Source organism: Lepisosteus platostomus, chromosome 26 (assembly GCF_059453375.1).
Source record: "Lepisosteus platostomus isolate fLepPlt1 chromosome 26, fLepPlt1.hap1, whole genome shotgun sequence".
In the NCBI taxonomy this organism is placed as follows: Eukaryota; Metazoa; Chordata; class Actinopteri; order Semionotiformes; family Lepisosteidae; genus Lepisosteus; species Lepisosteus platostomus.
The window spans coordinates 7,471,787-7,486,509 of record NC_142636.1 but is presented as its reverse complement, the minus strand read 5'-3'; the positions used below and the strand labels follow the sequence as shown (position 1 = coordinate 7,486,509).

Genomic DNA, 14,723 nt, shown 5'->3' with positions numbered 1-14,723 from the left:
TTGGTGTGAACTGAATTGAGACAGCAGTCACACCGCGCAGATCGGAGCCCACAGACCCCCCTGGCGCCTGCCCTGGCTGAGCCACTAACCCCACAGCCTGGTCCTCCAGGGTCTGAGCTGCATCCCCCACCTGCCCTCTCCACACACGGGGCAGAGGAGGGCGGCGCTCTCACCTGGGATGTTGTAGAGCTGGCGCCGGCTCTCGTGCTGGGCCCGGCTGCCACCGCCGCTGCGCTTGCTCGCCATGCCCAGCAGGCCGCCTGCCACCGACAGCTGGGAGGCCTGGGCGAAGTTGGACAGGACGCCCCTGGCAGAGCTGGAGATACTGCGCTGGAGAGAGGCCTGCGGCTGAGGAGCCTGGGACACCGACAGAGAAAGGACTGGTCACAGAACATCCATCTTCACCTCCGGAGAGATCCCCAAGACAGATCCCAGAGGATCTCCCGCCTCCTTCCCCTCCCACTCCCAGATCCCAGAGGATCTCCCGCCTCCTTCCACTCCCAGATCCCAGAGGATCTCCCGCCTCCTTCCCCTCCCACTCCCAGATCCCAGAGGATCTCCCGCCTCCTTCCCCTCCCACTCCCAGATCCCAGAGGATCTCCCGCCTCCTTCCCCTCCCACTCCCAGATCCCAGAGGATCTCCCGCCTCCTTCCACTCCCAGATCCCAGAGGATCTCCCGCCTCTTCCCACTCACATTCCCAGATCCCAGAAGATCTCCCGCCTCTTCCCACTCACATTTTCAGATCCCAGAGGATCTCCCGCCTCCTTCCCCTCCACTCCCAGATCCCAGAGGATCTCCCGCATCCTTCCCCTCCCACTCCCAGAGGATCTCCCGCCTCCTTCCACTCCCAGATCCCAGAGGATCTCCCGCCTCCTTCCACTCACATTCCCAGATCCCAGAGGCTGACTGAGCTCTTCAATTGATCTCCTGCACCCAGTCCTCAGCACACAAAGAATTCAAGCTAACAAAACACTGCTCAGCCTGCCCTCAGCTGGCCTGTCCAGCTGTCGTCCAGCCACAGCCAGCCGTCACAGGTACGTTCTTACACCCTGCACAGGCATGAAGCCACTTCCTTACTCCTCACTTGCAAGGCAGCACTAATCAAAGAAGAACGGATTGAGAATTTCACCCGAGGAAATAAGAGCTCCGTCTGAGCGACAACCAAAAGCTATCGGCTGGTTGACACTGAGAATCCACAGGCTCAGGCTGGCCAGACGCAAACTGGACAAGCTGCCGCCCTGCCCCCTCGACCCAGGGGGTCCCGTACCTGTCTCAGCGCGTGGTGTCGGATCATGCTCTCCGGCTTGCTGACGTTGGGCACAGCGGGCGCCGAGCTGGGCGAGAGGGCGGCCTGCTGCTGCAGTCTCTGCTCAATCTCCTGGAAAAGACACCCCGCGTTGGTCAGTACACCCTGGGGGGGCGGGGAGCTGGGGCAACTCAATTGCAATGCACAATTACATCACTCGGTCTAAAACGAGGCATCAACTTGCATTTTACTTCCTCAGCCACGTTCTCTGGTGCACTAGAACGTCTTTTTTTTTTCTTACAAGACGAGAGGAGACCCGTTGTTTCGCAGTGAGTAGTAAACTCCTTTTCGGGAGAGAAGAGCTTCAAAGAGAGGCAAAGTACTGAAAAAAGGCAGCACTGGATTGCTCTGTGCAATCAGATAGTCTCTAGCAGCTTTATTAAAGTCACGTCTGTCCCATTGTAACTCAATAACATCCTTTGAGAGCAAATCAGCAATTCTCTTTATTTCATCTTGGTTAATTCAGATTGCGTTGAATTACTTGAACAAAGTTACAAACGAGAGACCGTTCTGCCCATCTGAGCCGACAGGTAGTAAAGACCTCACGGATCCTAGGATCCCATCCATGTGTCTGGAGAGAAGCCAAGGTATCGGCTTCAACACCATGTCTGGGCAGCTTTTTCCCCACCCTCACCACCCTTTGTGTAAAGAAGAGCCTTCTGTTCTCGGTTCTAAATTCTCTTCTTCAGAGTTTCTAGTTGTGTCCTGGCTTTGTGTTTCACTGGCAATTCTGAAGCTGGGTTTGCCTTTTTCCAAAATGGAGACTGTTATTTTAGTTTGAGGTTTGGAAACTAAGCTCTTCCTGACAATTTCCACATTACAACCCACACACTGGGTTCACTGCAATTGTCATCAGTAACACAAGAGCTTTTTGAGATGCAAATGGATTCTGTCCAAATGAATGGCAAAAGATCATTTTCTCAGTTTCAGGATGCATCTCTGAAATAACTGAATTTTTAACTCCACACATGAAATGTTGAATTACTTTGATTATTTGGCTCATGACATCATGTTTAATTACTGCTGATTGAAGACGTGTGAATTGCTTATTAATTGACTAAGGAGGGAGATGTCAATGAACGCACACACCATTATACCAGTAGAATTAGTTCTATTTAAAGCTTGCAGTGGCGTTAAAGGCTGAGGTTTTCCAAAGCATCTGTTGTATGAATGGAAATCACACTTTGAAAAAATGGAATCCCGAGACCAAACAAAATTACAGCATTTGTTCCAAGTGTCTGATTTCAGCTTTTGAATCTAGACGTGTTATTCTCACTATGGTGAGAATTATTATTCTGTTATTCTCAGATCTCACTACGGCAAAGACTGGGATCACTTGTTTTTCCATCAAAACCTCTTTAAATTGTTTGCTACAGATTTAAAATTCCAATTTGATCAATTCAAACAGAACATTCTGGAAGGACTAGACCTTTGGCCAGTCACATCGAGTAGAGATGCAGTCAGAAATACTTCTGGGGGGATATAATACACAGTATATGACAAGGCTGTTAAATTCTTTACAATTACAAGTGTAAGGGATTACTTTTTTCAAATTAACAAGAAGGTGATCTAAGTTGTGCATATAGCTACTACAAAAAGCTATGCACTGGCTCTTAGTCAATTTTCCTTATCTTCTAATCACAAGTACCCAATAGGGAATATTCAGTGTGATGCTTTATGTAATAGTTTTTTTACACAGGAGACAAATGACAAAAGCAAGAGAAAGAATAAAAACCGCCAAATAACTTTTGTTTCTCATTTATCCAGACTATTGTTTTCAATTTGAAATCGCCCCTGACATTACTTTCCTATCCCACCCTAGCGATGCCCTCTTCCCCACTCGGGAGAGAAGGAGACGTGGACAGTCTCCTCTGACACGCCCACCCGCAGAGTCCATCGGCACTGGAGATGCTCCGAGCTAGCCCGCGTCTCTGCTAGCCCGCAGGAGCCCCAAGAGGGACCTGGCTGGACTGATCGTAGCCCGACTGCCCGTGAGGCCCGGTTGATATCGGGGGAATGCCAGTCGCAGATGGATGGCAGGACTCAACCTGCGCTTTGACTGGCTGGGCCACTAGAGGGCGCCAGATATGCGGCGTCATCTCGCGATTTTACAGCGCAGCCACTAGAGGGCGCCAGATATGCCGCGTCATCTCCTGCCAACAAAGGGATGAAGCCCAGGCTTGGCTGACCTGCTCCTGCTGCAGAGCCTTGACGAAGGCATTCTTCAGCCGATTGGTGTGCTCCGCCTTCAGAGCCTTCTTCTGATTGGACGTCATGCACTGTTCGCACAGGATGCGCCCAGTCTTCTCCTGCTTCCAGTGCGGGGTAAAGTCCGTCTTGCACTGGGCGCACATGAAGGGGTCCATCCTGGACAGGGGTCCTCGCAGCTTACCTGTTGGGATTCAGAACACCGTTCAGTACCAAGCACAACCACCAGGTGGCACCCACGTCCAAGCCATAGTCTGGAGCTCACTGCACTGTTTCACTGTTCATGATTCCTCAAATTTATAAAGCGCTTTTCTGGACACTCCACTCAAAGCTCTATACAGGTCATGGGGATCCCCTCCAGCACCACCAGTGTGCAGCCCCACCTGGATGATGCGCCAGTCCGCTCCCCACACACCAGCTCTCAGTGGGGAGGAGAGCAGAGTGATGAAGCCAGTTCAGAGAGGGGGATTATTATGAGGCCATGATGGGTAAAGACCAGGGGGGAATGTGGCCAGGACACCGGGGTAACACCCCTACTCTTTTAAAAGAAACACCCTGGGATTTTTAATGACCACAGAGTCAGGACGGAGCCCCATCACTATACTGGGGCATTAGGACCCACACAGACTGCAGGGTGAGCGCCCCCAACTGGTCCCACTCACACCTCATCCAGCAGCAGCCTCAGCTTTCCCAGGAGTCTCCCCTCCAGGTACTGGCCAGGCTCACACCTGCTGAGCTCCAGTGGGCTGCCCATTGTGAGTTACAGGGTGATACATTTCACTATGCTCAGCCATATAGCCAGCAGCTGTACCTGTGCACACACCACTATATCAAGAGCCAAGACCAGCAAGTCAAGAACATTAAGGTGTAAGAACAGTTACAAATAAGAAGTGGCCATTCAGCCCATTTGGTTGTTAGCAGTCAATTGATCACAGGATCTCATCACGAGATTCCCCACTCCTACCACTCTTTGTGTAAATGCGTCAGTAAGGTGGGCAAAGGCACACAACTAGGAATGGGCAGCTTTAATAATAATAATAATAATAATAATAATTGCTTACACGTATATAGTGCTTTTTCTGGACACTCCACTCAAAGCGCTTTACAGGTAATGGGGATCCCCTCCACCACCACCAATGTGCAGCCCCACCTGGATGATGGGACGGCAGCCATAGTGCGCCAGAACGCTCACCACACACCAGCTCTCAGTGGGGAGGAGAGTAGAGTAATGTAGCCAATTCATAGATGGGGATTATTAGGAGGCCATGACTGGTAAGGGCCAATAGGAAATTTGGCCAGGACGCCGGGGTTACACCCCTACTCTTTTCGAGAAACGCCCTGGGATTTTTAATGACCACAGAGAGTCAGGGCCTCGGTTTTACGTCTCATCTGAAGGACGGCGCCTGTTTACAGTATAGTGTCCCCATCACTATACTGGGGCATTAGGACCCACATGGACCACAGGGTGAGCGCCCCCTGCTGGCCCCACTAACACCTCTTCCAGCAGCAACCTTAGTTTTTCCCAGGAGGTCTCCCATCCAGGTACTGACCAGGCTCACACCTGCTGAGCTCCAGTGGGGCTGCCAGTTGTGAGTTGCAGGGTGATATGGCAGCTTTAAGACTTCACAATAATTCCTGCAACACCATCTTCAGCAACACCACTGTCTCTGGGTCGATTTGGGGATTAATATCCCCCCCCACGTAAACCGCAGGCCAGCTAAGCACGCCTCACCCTGGCTGTCGATGACGCTCTGCACGACCTCCTCCAGCCCCACCATGTAGATGAACTCGCTGTTGGCGGCCGAGGGCAGGAAGTGCAGGAGGGGGGCGGGGGGCTTGGGTGGCGGGATCTCCAGCAGGGTTTTCTCCAGCTGCTTGCGGAGCGCCAGCTTGGCGGCGGCCTGGCTGCTGACCGGCTCGGGCAGGGCGGAGCCCGGACTGGGGAGAGGGGAGGGGCTCACTGTGCCGACTCCGCCCACAGCCCCAACCCCGCCCACTCCCCCAGCCTGCATGTGGGCTAGGTTCATGTAGATGGCCGAAGAGCCTGAGCGCTGGGAGGCTGCCACCTGCTGGCTGGAGGGCTGAAGGACAAGGAGACACCAGAGTCAAAAATGGAGAGCAATAAAATGGAAAAAGGCTACCAAAGTAAGTTCACTCCTACTGTGAAATCAATGTTAAGATACACAGCAACGAATGCATATGATGTACAAGCAAAGAGATGCCTAAATATATTTAAGTGTCTTGTACCGTAGACAAATAGTATGATTACTTTTGAGATTGATCTTAGATGGCTACACACACCTACAATTAAGTACCATATTAGTTAGGCTTAAAGTGTGTAAAACTAATAAACAATTGTTTGATGTCTGTTCCTAATGGCACGTCAGATACAGATCTACCACATCTTCTAGCGTCATTTAGGTAAGTGGACAGTTACTAAAAAAATCCAGGCCTCGATGTTCATGTGCACATTTTTACATTGGGAAAAAAAAAATATTTGCAGTGATGCAACCAAAAATCACCATTAGATTTTAGCTCGACTACAGACTACTCCCTACTTTGGCCTGGAAGCCCAGTTCTTGAGTGCTGTAACAAATAACTAGGTTGAATCAGGAGGGATCAACAAAAGTTAGAATCCAGTTCAAGGCCACTAATATTTAAACGCCCAGCGTGACACAGCAGTCAGGGCTCTGGTCTGAGACCCGGAAGGTTGCAGGTTCGAATCTCAGCTGGAGTTTTGCTGCTGCAGTCCCGGACTGCTCCGATTAAAACCCCCAGCTGAAGAAATGTGAACAAATGTAGAGGTTTCTAACGTTTTAGTGCTGGATTAAAGGAACAGCAGGGGGCATTTATAGAAGATCTGAAATAGAGCTTCAGGTCTTCAAAGGAGCCCAAAAAGAGGTTGAAAACGATAAAGGTCTACAGGCTCATAGCTAACTTGTTCAACATGGCAGTAATTTGTGATGCAAATTCCCATAGTTATTTAACTCTTTCTCCTTAGTTTACCAAGAAGAAAGAAAGGACCCAAATGACAGTCAAGAGTGTGTTCACTGCTGGCTCTGGGAGATGGCGATCCACAGAGCCGGAGTGGTGACCAGCCGGGTACCTGCTGGTAGCCGAGGCCCGAGTTGACGCTGGCCGCGGAGGCGCGCATGATGCCCGGCTTGGGCTGCACCCGCTGGCCCTGCAGCTGGGCGGGGTTGGGCGCGATCACCCGCTGGGACATCATCATCTGGGGCAGCGCCGCGTTGGCGGCCGACCGGATGACCGTGTGACCCTGGGGGAGCAGCCGCAGAGAAGGCAAAAACCCGTGAGAATCCACACCCTTCCCTCGCGAAGGCGCAGGTCACGCTAAACTACTGCTTAATTAACTCGCCCCACGTCAACGGCGAAAATGGGAGCTGAAGTATTTTCGGCGCCCCCGTGTTCCCCGAGGAAGGCCTCATCTTCGGTGTTAAAGCCAGAATCAAGCCATTGGAAAAGTACCCAGGAGGCTCCAAGGTATCCACTCATTCTGGTCTGCGATACCCCTTGTGACCACAAGAGGGCGCATGTGAGTCAAGAGGCAGTACTATAGGGCTCAGAAAGCAGGCCAGCTCAGGAGTTCACAGGAAAGCCCACAGGCCAGGGAGGGACAATTAAACAGCTGACAATCTCAGAATACAGGGGAAAACCAAGCGTAAAATTGGTTGATAACTCCCTAGTGATTCCTGCACTTGGGTTCTATCCACGTCTCCCTTTAAGACGTAAGCAATCTTTTTAAAAATTCATCCTCATCAAGTGAAGCATCCAGGGTTGTCTGCGTTTTGGATGCCATCTCTAAATTGTGCCAGGCATTGCACTGGTGCTTCCTAAAAGGCGTACCTACATATAACGCTCAAGGAGCGGGTGTTGCGTTCAGCTCGTGGTGCTCCGATGCACCGGGGGGCGTCACTGGGTAAGAGGAGGACTGACCTGAGGGATGGCGGCTGGCTGCTCTGCGCTGGTCTTTAACGACCCCAGTGCAGGACCTGCTCAGAACTCGGAAGCTAAAATGAAGAACCCAAGCTCACGAGCAGTTTAAAGTTGGTACTGACCGGGACCGTCCGGAGGCCGTGCGCGTCGCTGGCGTGCAGGGCGGGCCGGGGGGGCAGCTTGGCCTGGCCCTGCTGGGAGCTGTGGACGGGCGAGGGCTGCACCGCCGAGGGGGCGTTCTGGACCACGGGCACCTGGGGGGAGAGAGACGGGCATGAGCCTGCAGGCACACCGAGCAAATCATAACCCTGACACGTCCATGTCAAAAAACATGTGACTGGGGAAAAAAAAAGTGCATTTAGCAAAGAACTGCTCTGGACTCATATCTCACCTGGCAGCTGTAGGCTCTAGCCTCCCATTTCAGCATGACAACAGTCCTAAGCACAAGGGCAAATAACTCCATCTCCAAAGAGGGTAAGATTGATATCGCATTCCCAGCCCAAGTAATGGGGATCCCCTCCGCCACCACCAGTCTATTAGTGGGGAGGAGAGCAGAGTGATGAAGCCAGTTCAGAGAGGGGGGTTATTAGGAGGCCGTGATGGGTCAAGGCCAGGGGGGAAATTTGGGCAGGACACCAACACTTTCAGCAATGAGCTGATCTGCTCTGTGTGCCCATGTGGGGTCGCCCTCTCTGGGGCGCTCATTTCAAATGCTGGCTGCATTGCGGGATGCATCTTGCCCTCCACCTGGAAACGCAGGCGCGCTGATCTAGGGTCTCTAGGGTTTGGGGGTCGGGGGTCAGGGGTCAGGGGTCGGGGCTGACCTTCTGCACCAGGTTCTCCTTCTGCAGCTGGCTCTGCCGCAGCTTCTTCAGCAGGACCAGGCGGGCCTCCTCCAGCCTCAGCTCCTCCCGCAGGGCCTTGATCACCTGCTGCCGCTCCTCGCCCGTCTTGCCCTGTGGGGGGGAGGAGGGGGGGGGGACACAGACACCGTCAGGCTGGGCCGGCACGCCGGCGGGCGAGAGACGGACAGAGACTCGGAGTCACCAGGAGACGAGGACAGAGCGAGACACACCCAGGGGGGTGCATTATGGAAAAGGCAAAAAAAAAAAGATATGAACCATTTTCTCAGCAGCTCAAAAGCTCAAATCACCAGCCCCCAGTACTTGTAGCGCAAGAGGGAAGTTATCATGCCTGCATGCATTTCAGGCACTTCATAGCTCTCAAGGAGCAAGAGAAACCAGATAGTGCTGTGATCAAGTCTGCTCCCTTTTGTGCTTGGTATTGTGCGGGGAGGACAAGATCATGCGTCACGACTGCATGCAGTCATGACTCACACGGCAGGGCTCTGCCGGCTTAAACCTGTTGTATTAAAAACGATCTGCTGACTCGAAGATCAAACGACTCCACAGTCCCCACCCTCCCCCACTCCGATAAATGTGAGATCATGTGATGAACACGCGGGGGCTCCTCTCTCTCGTACCTTGAACATCTCCACGTTGGCGGCCCGCAGGCGCTCCTCGATCCGGGAGGAGCCGCGGGGGCTGGACGCCTCGTTGTCGGACAGGACGATCACGTCCGGGGAGGGGGTGCGGCGCTCGCGGTCCAGGTCACTGAGGGGGGGGAGGGAGGGAGAGACGACGATCAGAGAGACGCCCCCCGCGCATCACGACCGCTGCCCCACCCCGACCTGTCGGACACCCCGATCCTCCTTCACCGCTGCCTGGCCTCGCGTGCAGACCCCCCAGCCAGCGGCTCAATCCGCCTGCGGAACCAGGACCCCTCTGGGAGCCCACCTTCCCAGTCGGCCACGCGGGGAGCTGGCCTTCGGGCATCAAGCCTGACTGTCCACCAGCAGACCCCAGCTTCCCGATGGAACAGAGACTCCCTGATATCGGTCTCCCTTTACCCCTCAGATGAAACGATCGGCCCCCTCAAACTCCGACAACAGCATGCAGGGGAGACTGCACTGCCCTCTGGGGCCACAACAGCCATCATTATTGAAAATCAGCCTGGTAGCACTGTCGTAATGGTGTGCCTGGAAGCTGATCACCAAGACAGCCAACATAAGTACCCCCAGGACATAACAGGTTCATCTCCGACAACCCCCGACAGAAAGGGATTTTAAACCATCTAAAGATTTTTTCCTCCAATATGGAGTTCAGCCATTCACCCAAAGATCTGAGATTCCGATATGTACAAGATGGGTCTTTCTGTGGTACTCTAAGCAGCCTCCTCACTAAGACCGGCCTGGCGACTCTGAAAGCAGTTATTCAACACTAACCCCCTCTTCACAGCAACAGCAGAGGAGCTGTGAAGCGGACCTTTACCATCAGCTCTCAAAAAAGTGGAGCTCTCCAAATGGAGTCCGAGTGGAAACGCCCTGGGAGAGCCAGTGAGGAAGGGGGAAGGATTTCAGAGTCCCATAGGATTCAGTACTTCCACTGCATCGAAGAATCAGCATATACACACACACACTGGGCGAGTCGGAGATAAGGTGCTCACGATTTCATTTCATGTCTGCGTTGCATTTCCTGTTTGTGCTAGCTTTCTTTGTGTGGTAATTTGGTGTTAACCTTACTGTCCCCGCACAAAGCAATCCTTGCATTAATACGCAACGTATGTTTTCAAGACTGTAAATCGCGATGGATGAGGGCTGCCTGCTGAGCAAGCTACACCTACAAGGGTGTCCCTACTCCAACTCTCATCGCGCTTTCCAAAGGACTGCACAGAAGTCAAACTGGCAGGGAGCATGCTTCTTCTGTGTCTCAGGCAGACTCCAATTATGGGAGGTTTAAAAAAAAAAATGGAAGCAGCTATAGTTTAACTTCCACATTGACAGGGAAGAACCCCCCCGCCCCCTATTTTTACCGCACCAGACCGCGTCAATTAATCTTCGCTTCTGCTCTGATCGTTAGCTAGGCCGGTCTAAGAAACTAAGCCCACAGGAGTACAGAATTGCCTGGGGAAAATAAAAAAGGATCTCAACTCCTGCTTTCAGAAATGGCTCTTCTGTTGCTTTCTCCAGCTTCAGAAACTGCATCCCCATGAGAGCATGTTGCTCTCCTCCTCTTAACCTTGCGCGGGAGGAGAGCAACATGCTGGGTGCAGAGAGGGGCAGGACATCAGCATCTGTCCTCCGAGACAGATCACCAGCAGCTACTGCCTCATCACCACAGGGGAGGGTGGTCAGCATTAGGAGCCCACAGCGAGAGAGGTCCCCACCGCCCCAAAGCGCAAGAACTCGCTTTATTTAAATGTACGGAAACACACATGCAGCTCTCTGGACACACGAGAAAAGAGAGCACTCCATGTAGTCCAAGCTTTGGCTGTTCATAGTTAATAATTCATCCCAGGATCCTAGCCATCCACCTTTGAAAGAATTATGGTTATCGGCTTCAAACACAAGGCTGGGCAGCTTGTTCCACACTCCCACAACTCTCTGCGTAAAGCAGTGCCTGCTATACCGAGTTTTAAATGCACTTCCACTTCGTTTCCACTTGAGGTGCCTGATGTGTTCACTCTGAGGAGGTCCTCAGGGCTGAACGCCGCCTTAAATGACACACTCCAAACACAAGAGTGTCTTCTCTCCAAAAGGCAGCCACAGGACCAGAATGGAAAGGAGGAACATCGCTCGGCTGACAAAAGCTCCCCATCCAATCACTCTCAATGGCAGAAAAGGCCAATAAAGCCTTTCTCCGTGGGGAAGAAGCAAAAAAAAAAAATGTGCATTCGTATTTCTGGGTCTAAGATTAGCACTGCCCGTTAGGCTGGCTTGAAGGTTTACTGCCCAGTCTAACCTCAGGGGTAACGATATCATAGTTTCAACCTGACCATTGAACCTCACGGCTCACCCAGAGCCAGAAACGACACAAATCCCTCTCTTTCTCATCGCTGAGATGAAAATAAAAGCACAGGAAAGGCATCACGCTTTTTTTTTGCACAGCGGTTCTGAGAATTCTGATCGCAGATGGGGCACTGACTCTCCTCTTGGCTTGAACGGAGCATCGTGTCATATCTGGGCGAATACGAGCCAGTGCTCACCAGATCCTAAATTCTCCAGGTGGAACCTTAAACCCATTCCTGTCTGGAAGTATTTGACGAGAACAGGAAATCCAGGAACAAAACAGACCCTCACTGACAATCCGAGAGGGTGACCAGTTTTGCTGATTAACTGGCAGAGCTTTTAAGAGACGCAGGGCAAAACTAACAGTACTGGATTTCTCTGTGGAATGAGAGAATCTCTAACAGACTCATTAAAAGTTGTGCCTTCTCCACTGTAACTCAATAACGCCCTTTTAAAGCAAACCAGCAGTTCTCTTTATTTTTCTTGCTTAATTCAGCTTATGTTTATATACATAAAGGTTATAAATGATAGTGTTCAGCTCATCTACCCTGTCAGGTAGTAAAGACCTTATTGATCCCAGAATTTCATCCAGCTGTGTCTTGCAGGAAACCAGGGTATCAGCCTGAACAACACAGCTTGCGTAGCTTGTTCCACACTCCCAGCACTCTTTGTGTAAAGAAGTGCCACTTGCTCTTGGTTTCAATTAACTTTCATGTAGTTTCAACCTGTACCCTCTGGTCTGAATTTCACTCCTCATTGGGAAGAAGTCCCAACTGAAGTGCCCGATCAGTGCCTTTGAGGATTTTGAATAGTGAGGCTAGGATCCTTCATAATCTTCTCTATTGAAGACTATTGAAAACCACAGAATGCAACCAGCTGCTCTTCTCTGGACTGACTGCAGAACAGCAACATCTTTGGCTCGTAACGAGGCATCCAAAACTGAACGCCATTTTCTAAATTGTTTTGAATTGTAGACTTGACTACAGAGCCCAAAATACTTTGCCCTTTTCTATTGCTTTCCAACACTGTCTAGAAGGTGTCAACTTCAAAACCCCAGTCTTTTCCTGTGTGGGCTCTTCAAGCACATTCAACACAAAAACCTCACAGTAATAACCGCGGTAAACTGCCGCATCCACCACCGGGGCACGTGTGCCGAAGTTATGACAACAAAACTGAGCTTGGCGCCCCGAAATTAAAGCCTTATTTAACCAAGAAAGGCAAGTGAGAAACCCCTGATTTCCAGTGACAATACCCACTTACACAGCAGGGCGCTTAGTGAGAGAACTGGCTCACGTTCTGGGATTCGAACCCACAACCCCACCAGGGCTTAAGCGCTATGTCACAGTGTGGCGCTAAGCAAACTGAAGCGACAGGGGGCTTTGCCCAAGGTTTCTGCCCTCTTTCAGACCTGTGTGGCACTTTGCTGACTGAACACCCCCCCTGTGAAGATGCTGGGGGGCACAAGCTAGGTGTGATCTGGTGTCCCTCTGCCTGCACAGCCCGGGACCTGAAGTTCTGCATGCGACCACCAGGGGGCACTCACCCACGCCGGGCACTCATGTCCACGGGCTCGTCGCCCATGTTCTCCTTCCCGACCTTGGCCCCGCCCCCCCGGGGGTCGCCATGGCCACCGCCGCCGCTCCTCAGGCTGCCGTTCAGCTTCTCCTCGTACCCGCCGCCGCCGCCGCCGCCGCCGCCCACGGAGCCGGACCCCGCCCCCAGGCCGGCCTTGGCCTCGCCCAGGACTCCGCCCCCGGCCACGCCCCCGGCCTCCATGCCCGCCAGGTCCTTGCGCTTGAGCAGGGCCAGCATCTTGAGGCGCTCCATGGCCTCGTGGCCCTCCATCTTCAGCCGCTTGGCCAGGGCCTCCTCGCGGTCCCGCTCCTCGGCCGGCTCCAGGCCCCGCTTCATCAGGCCGAGCCGCAGGGCCTCCTCGCTCCGGTGCTCCATCCTGCAGGGGGGGCGGGGAAGAGAGAGAGAGAGAGGTCAGCAGGGGTCTCCTGACTCGACCGGCGCGGGGGACGCCACATCAGCTCGCTCCATGCCAACCACAGGGCTAAACTGGCTGCAGCAGGGGTTGGGGTCTCCTCCCTTTTGTGCTAGGTGTTAAACACCCCCCCCCACACACACACACCCACTCTTGTCTCGGACACCTGCTGTCCACCGAATAAAAGATGAAATATGGCAACGACAATGACTTCCACCACTGGGGCACACACCACCAGAGCTGCGTCTGACATCTCGGCCCACAAGACAGCTCACAGCACGCGAGGAGCCGCTGAGATACGGCCGAGGGCTTCAGACTCCTCCTGAGAAGAGTCTGCCTTCACCACCGGACCACCCAGCTTCACACCTCATGTGGACACGCCCATATTGCACACGGGTAAGAATACGGGGTCATTTTACCCAGCTCTCCTGTGTCATGTACAGGCCTCAGCGGTGGAACGGCTGCTAATCGCGAACACACTACTCTAAGCCAAGGTGAAAAGTGAACAGCAAGACGCATTTGTTAAGAAGACAAACGCTACAAGTCCCTTTGCACGCTGTATTTAAAGGCTCCGTGTGCCAATACTGGGCAGTGGTGGTTTTAAGGCCTCTCCCGAGACTGTCCACCCCTGGGGTCTGCTGGAACCCGTGTGCACGCCCGGCAGACCCAAGCACAGCTGACGCAGCCGCCAATACCGCGAGGGCTCTGGGGCCCCGTGCGCTTCCACCAGCCCCCGAGAGAAATCCGGCTGCTGGAAAGATCGCCACCGAACAACGATCGCCAACAAGAACAACGATAGGCCAGGAGGCCGTAGGATGAAACCCGCATCTCTGTCCATCAAGCTGGGCCCGGGACGGCGCCACTCCAGCTTCCACAGGACCGCGCCGAGAAGCAAGCTGATCCTGCAGGAGGACCCTCGGTCTCCAAAACTGGCTCCATCACTCTGCTCTCCTCCCCCCGGGGAGCTGGTGTGTGGGGCAATTATGATAAAACCCCCCAGTCCACTCCCAACCCCACTACCCCCCCTAGAGGATTTCCCCAGGACGAGGGCACCATTCCCTGCCATAACGGTCTGGATGCCCTGATGAATAATTATCAGGCCTCTGAGCCCAACAGCTAGAGCCCACTTGCCAGGATACTACAGCTTGGCTTGACATCAGAACAATAAGACTCCAGCCAGTGTTTAAAAGCCTAAAGTTAATGGGTAGATGAAACTTCCCACCACTAATTCCAAATGCCACGGGTGCTTTGTAAGTGTGAACCAGGATGTTTGCTCATTCTAAAAACATTCATCCACCCATTTTGTAACTGCTTTTTCCAACACAGGCTTGTGGGGGAGTCGGCGCCTCTTCCTTGCAAGCCACGAGCCAAAGGGCAGGCTACATCCTGGATGGGACGCCAGTCCACTGCAGGGCACAA

The 14,723-nt window shown here is 53.0% G+C and overlaps 1 protein-coding gene across 2 annotated transcripts in view; it reads right to left on the bottom strand.

Moving 5' to 3' along the window:
* The window catches only part of gatad2b (GATA zinc finger domain containing 2B), a 50,306-nt gene that overhangs the window by 9,168 nt on the left and 26,415 nt on the right, over window positions 1–14,723 (bottom strand). For both annotated transcript variants that reach the window (XM_088621530.1, XM_088621531.1), the window contains exons 2-10: window positions 12,861–13,268; window positions 8,954–9,083; window positions 8,295–8,426; window positions 7,593–7,724; window positions 6,623–6,793; window positions 5,249–5,597; window positions 3,498–3,700; window positions 1,270–1,380; window positions 174–357 (exon numbers count right to left, since the gene is read on the bottom strand). In XM_088621530.1, the coding sequence (XP_088477656.1) occupies window positions 174–357; window positions 1,270–1,380; window positions 3,498–3,700; window positions 5,249–5,597; window positions 6,623–6,793; window positions 7,593–7,724; window positions 8,295–8,426; window positions 8,954–9,083; window positions 12,861–13,267 (1,819 nt within the window). In that variant the 5' untranslated portion in view covers window position 13,268. The remainder of the gene's footprint in view (window positions 1–173; window positions 358–1,269; window positions 1,381–3,497; window positions 3,701–5,248; window positions 5,598–6,622; window positions 6,794–7,592; window positions 7,725–8,294; window positions 8,427–8,953; window positions 9,084–12,860; window positions 13,269–14,723) is intronic.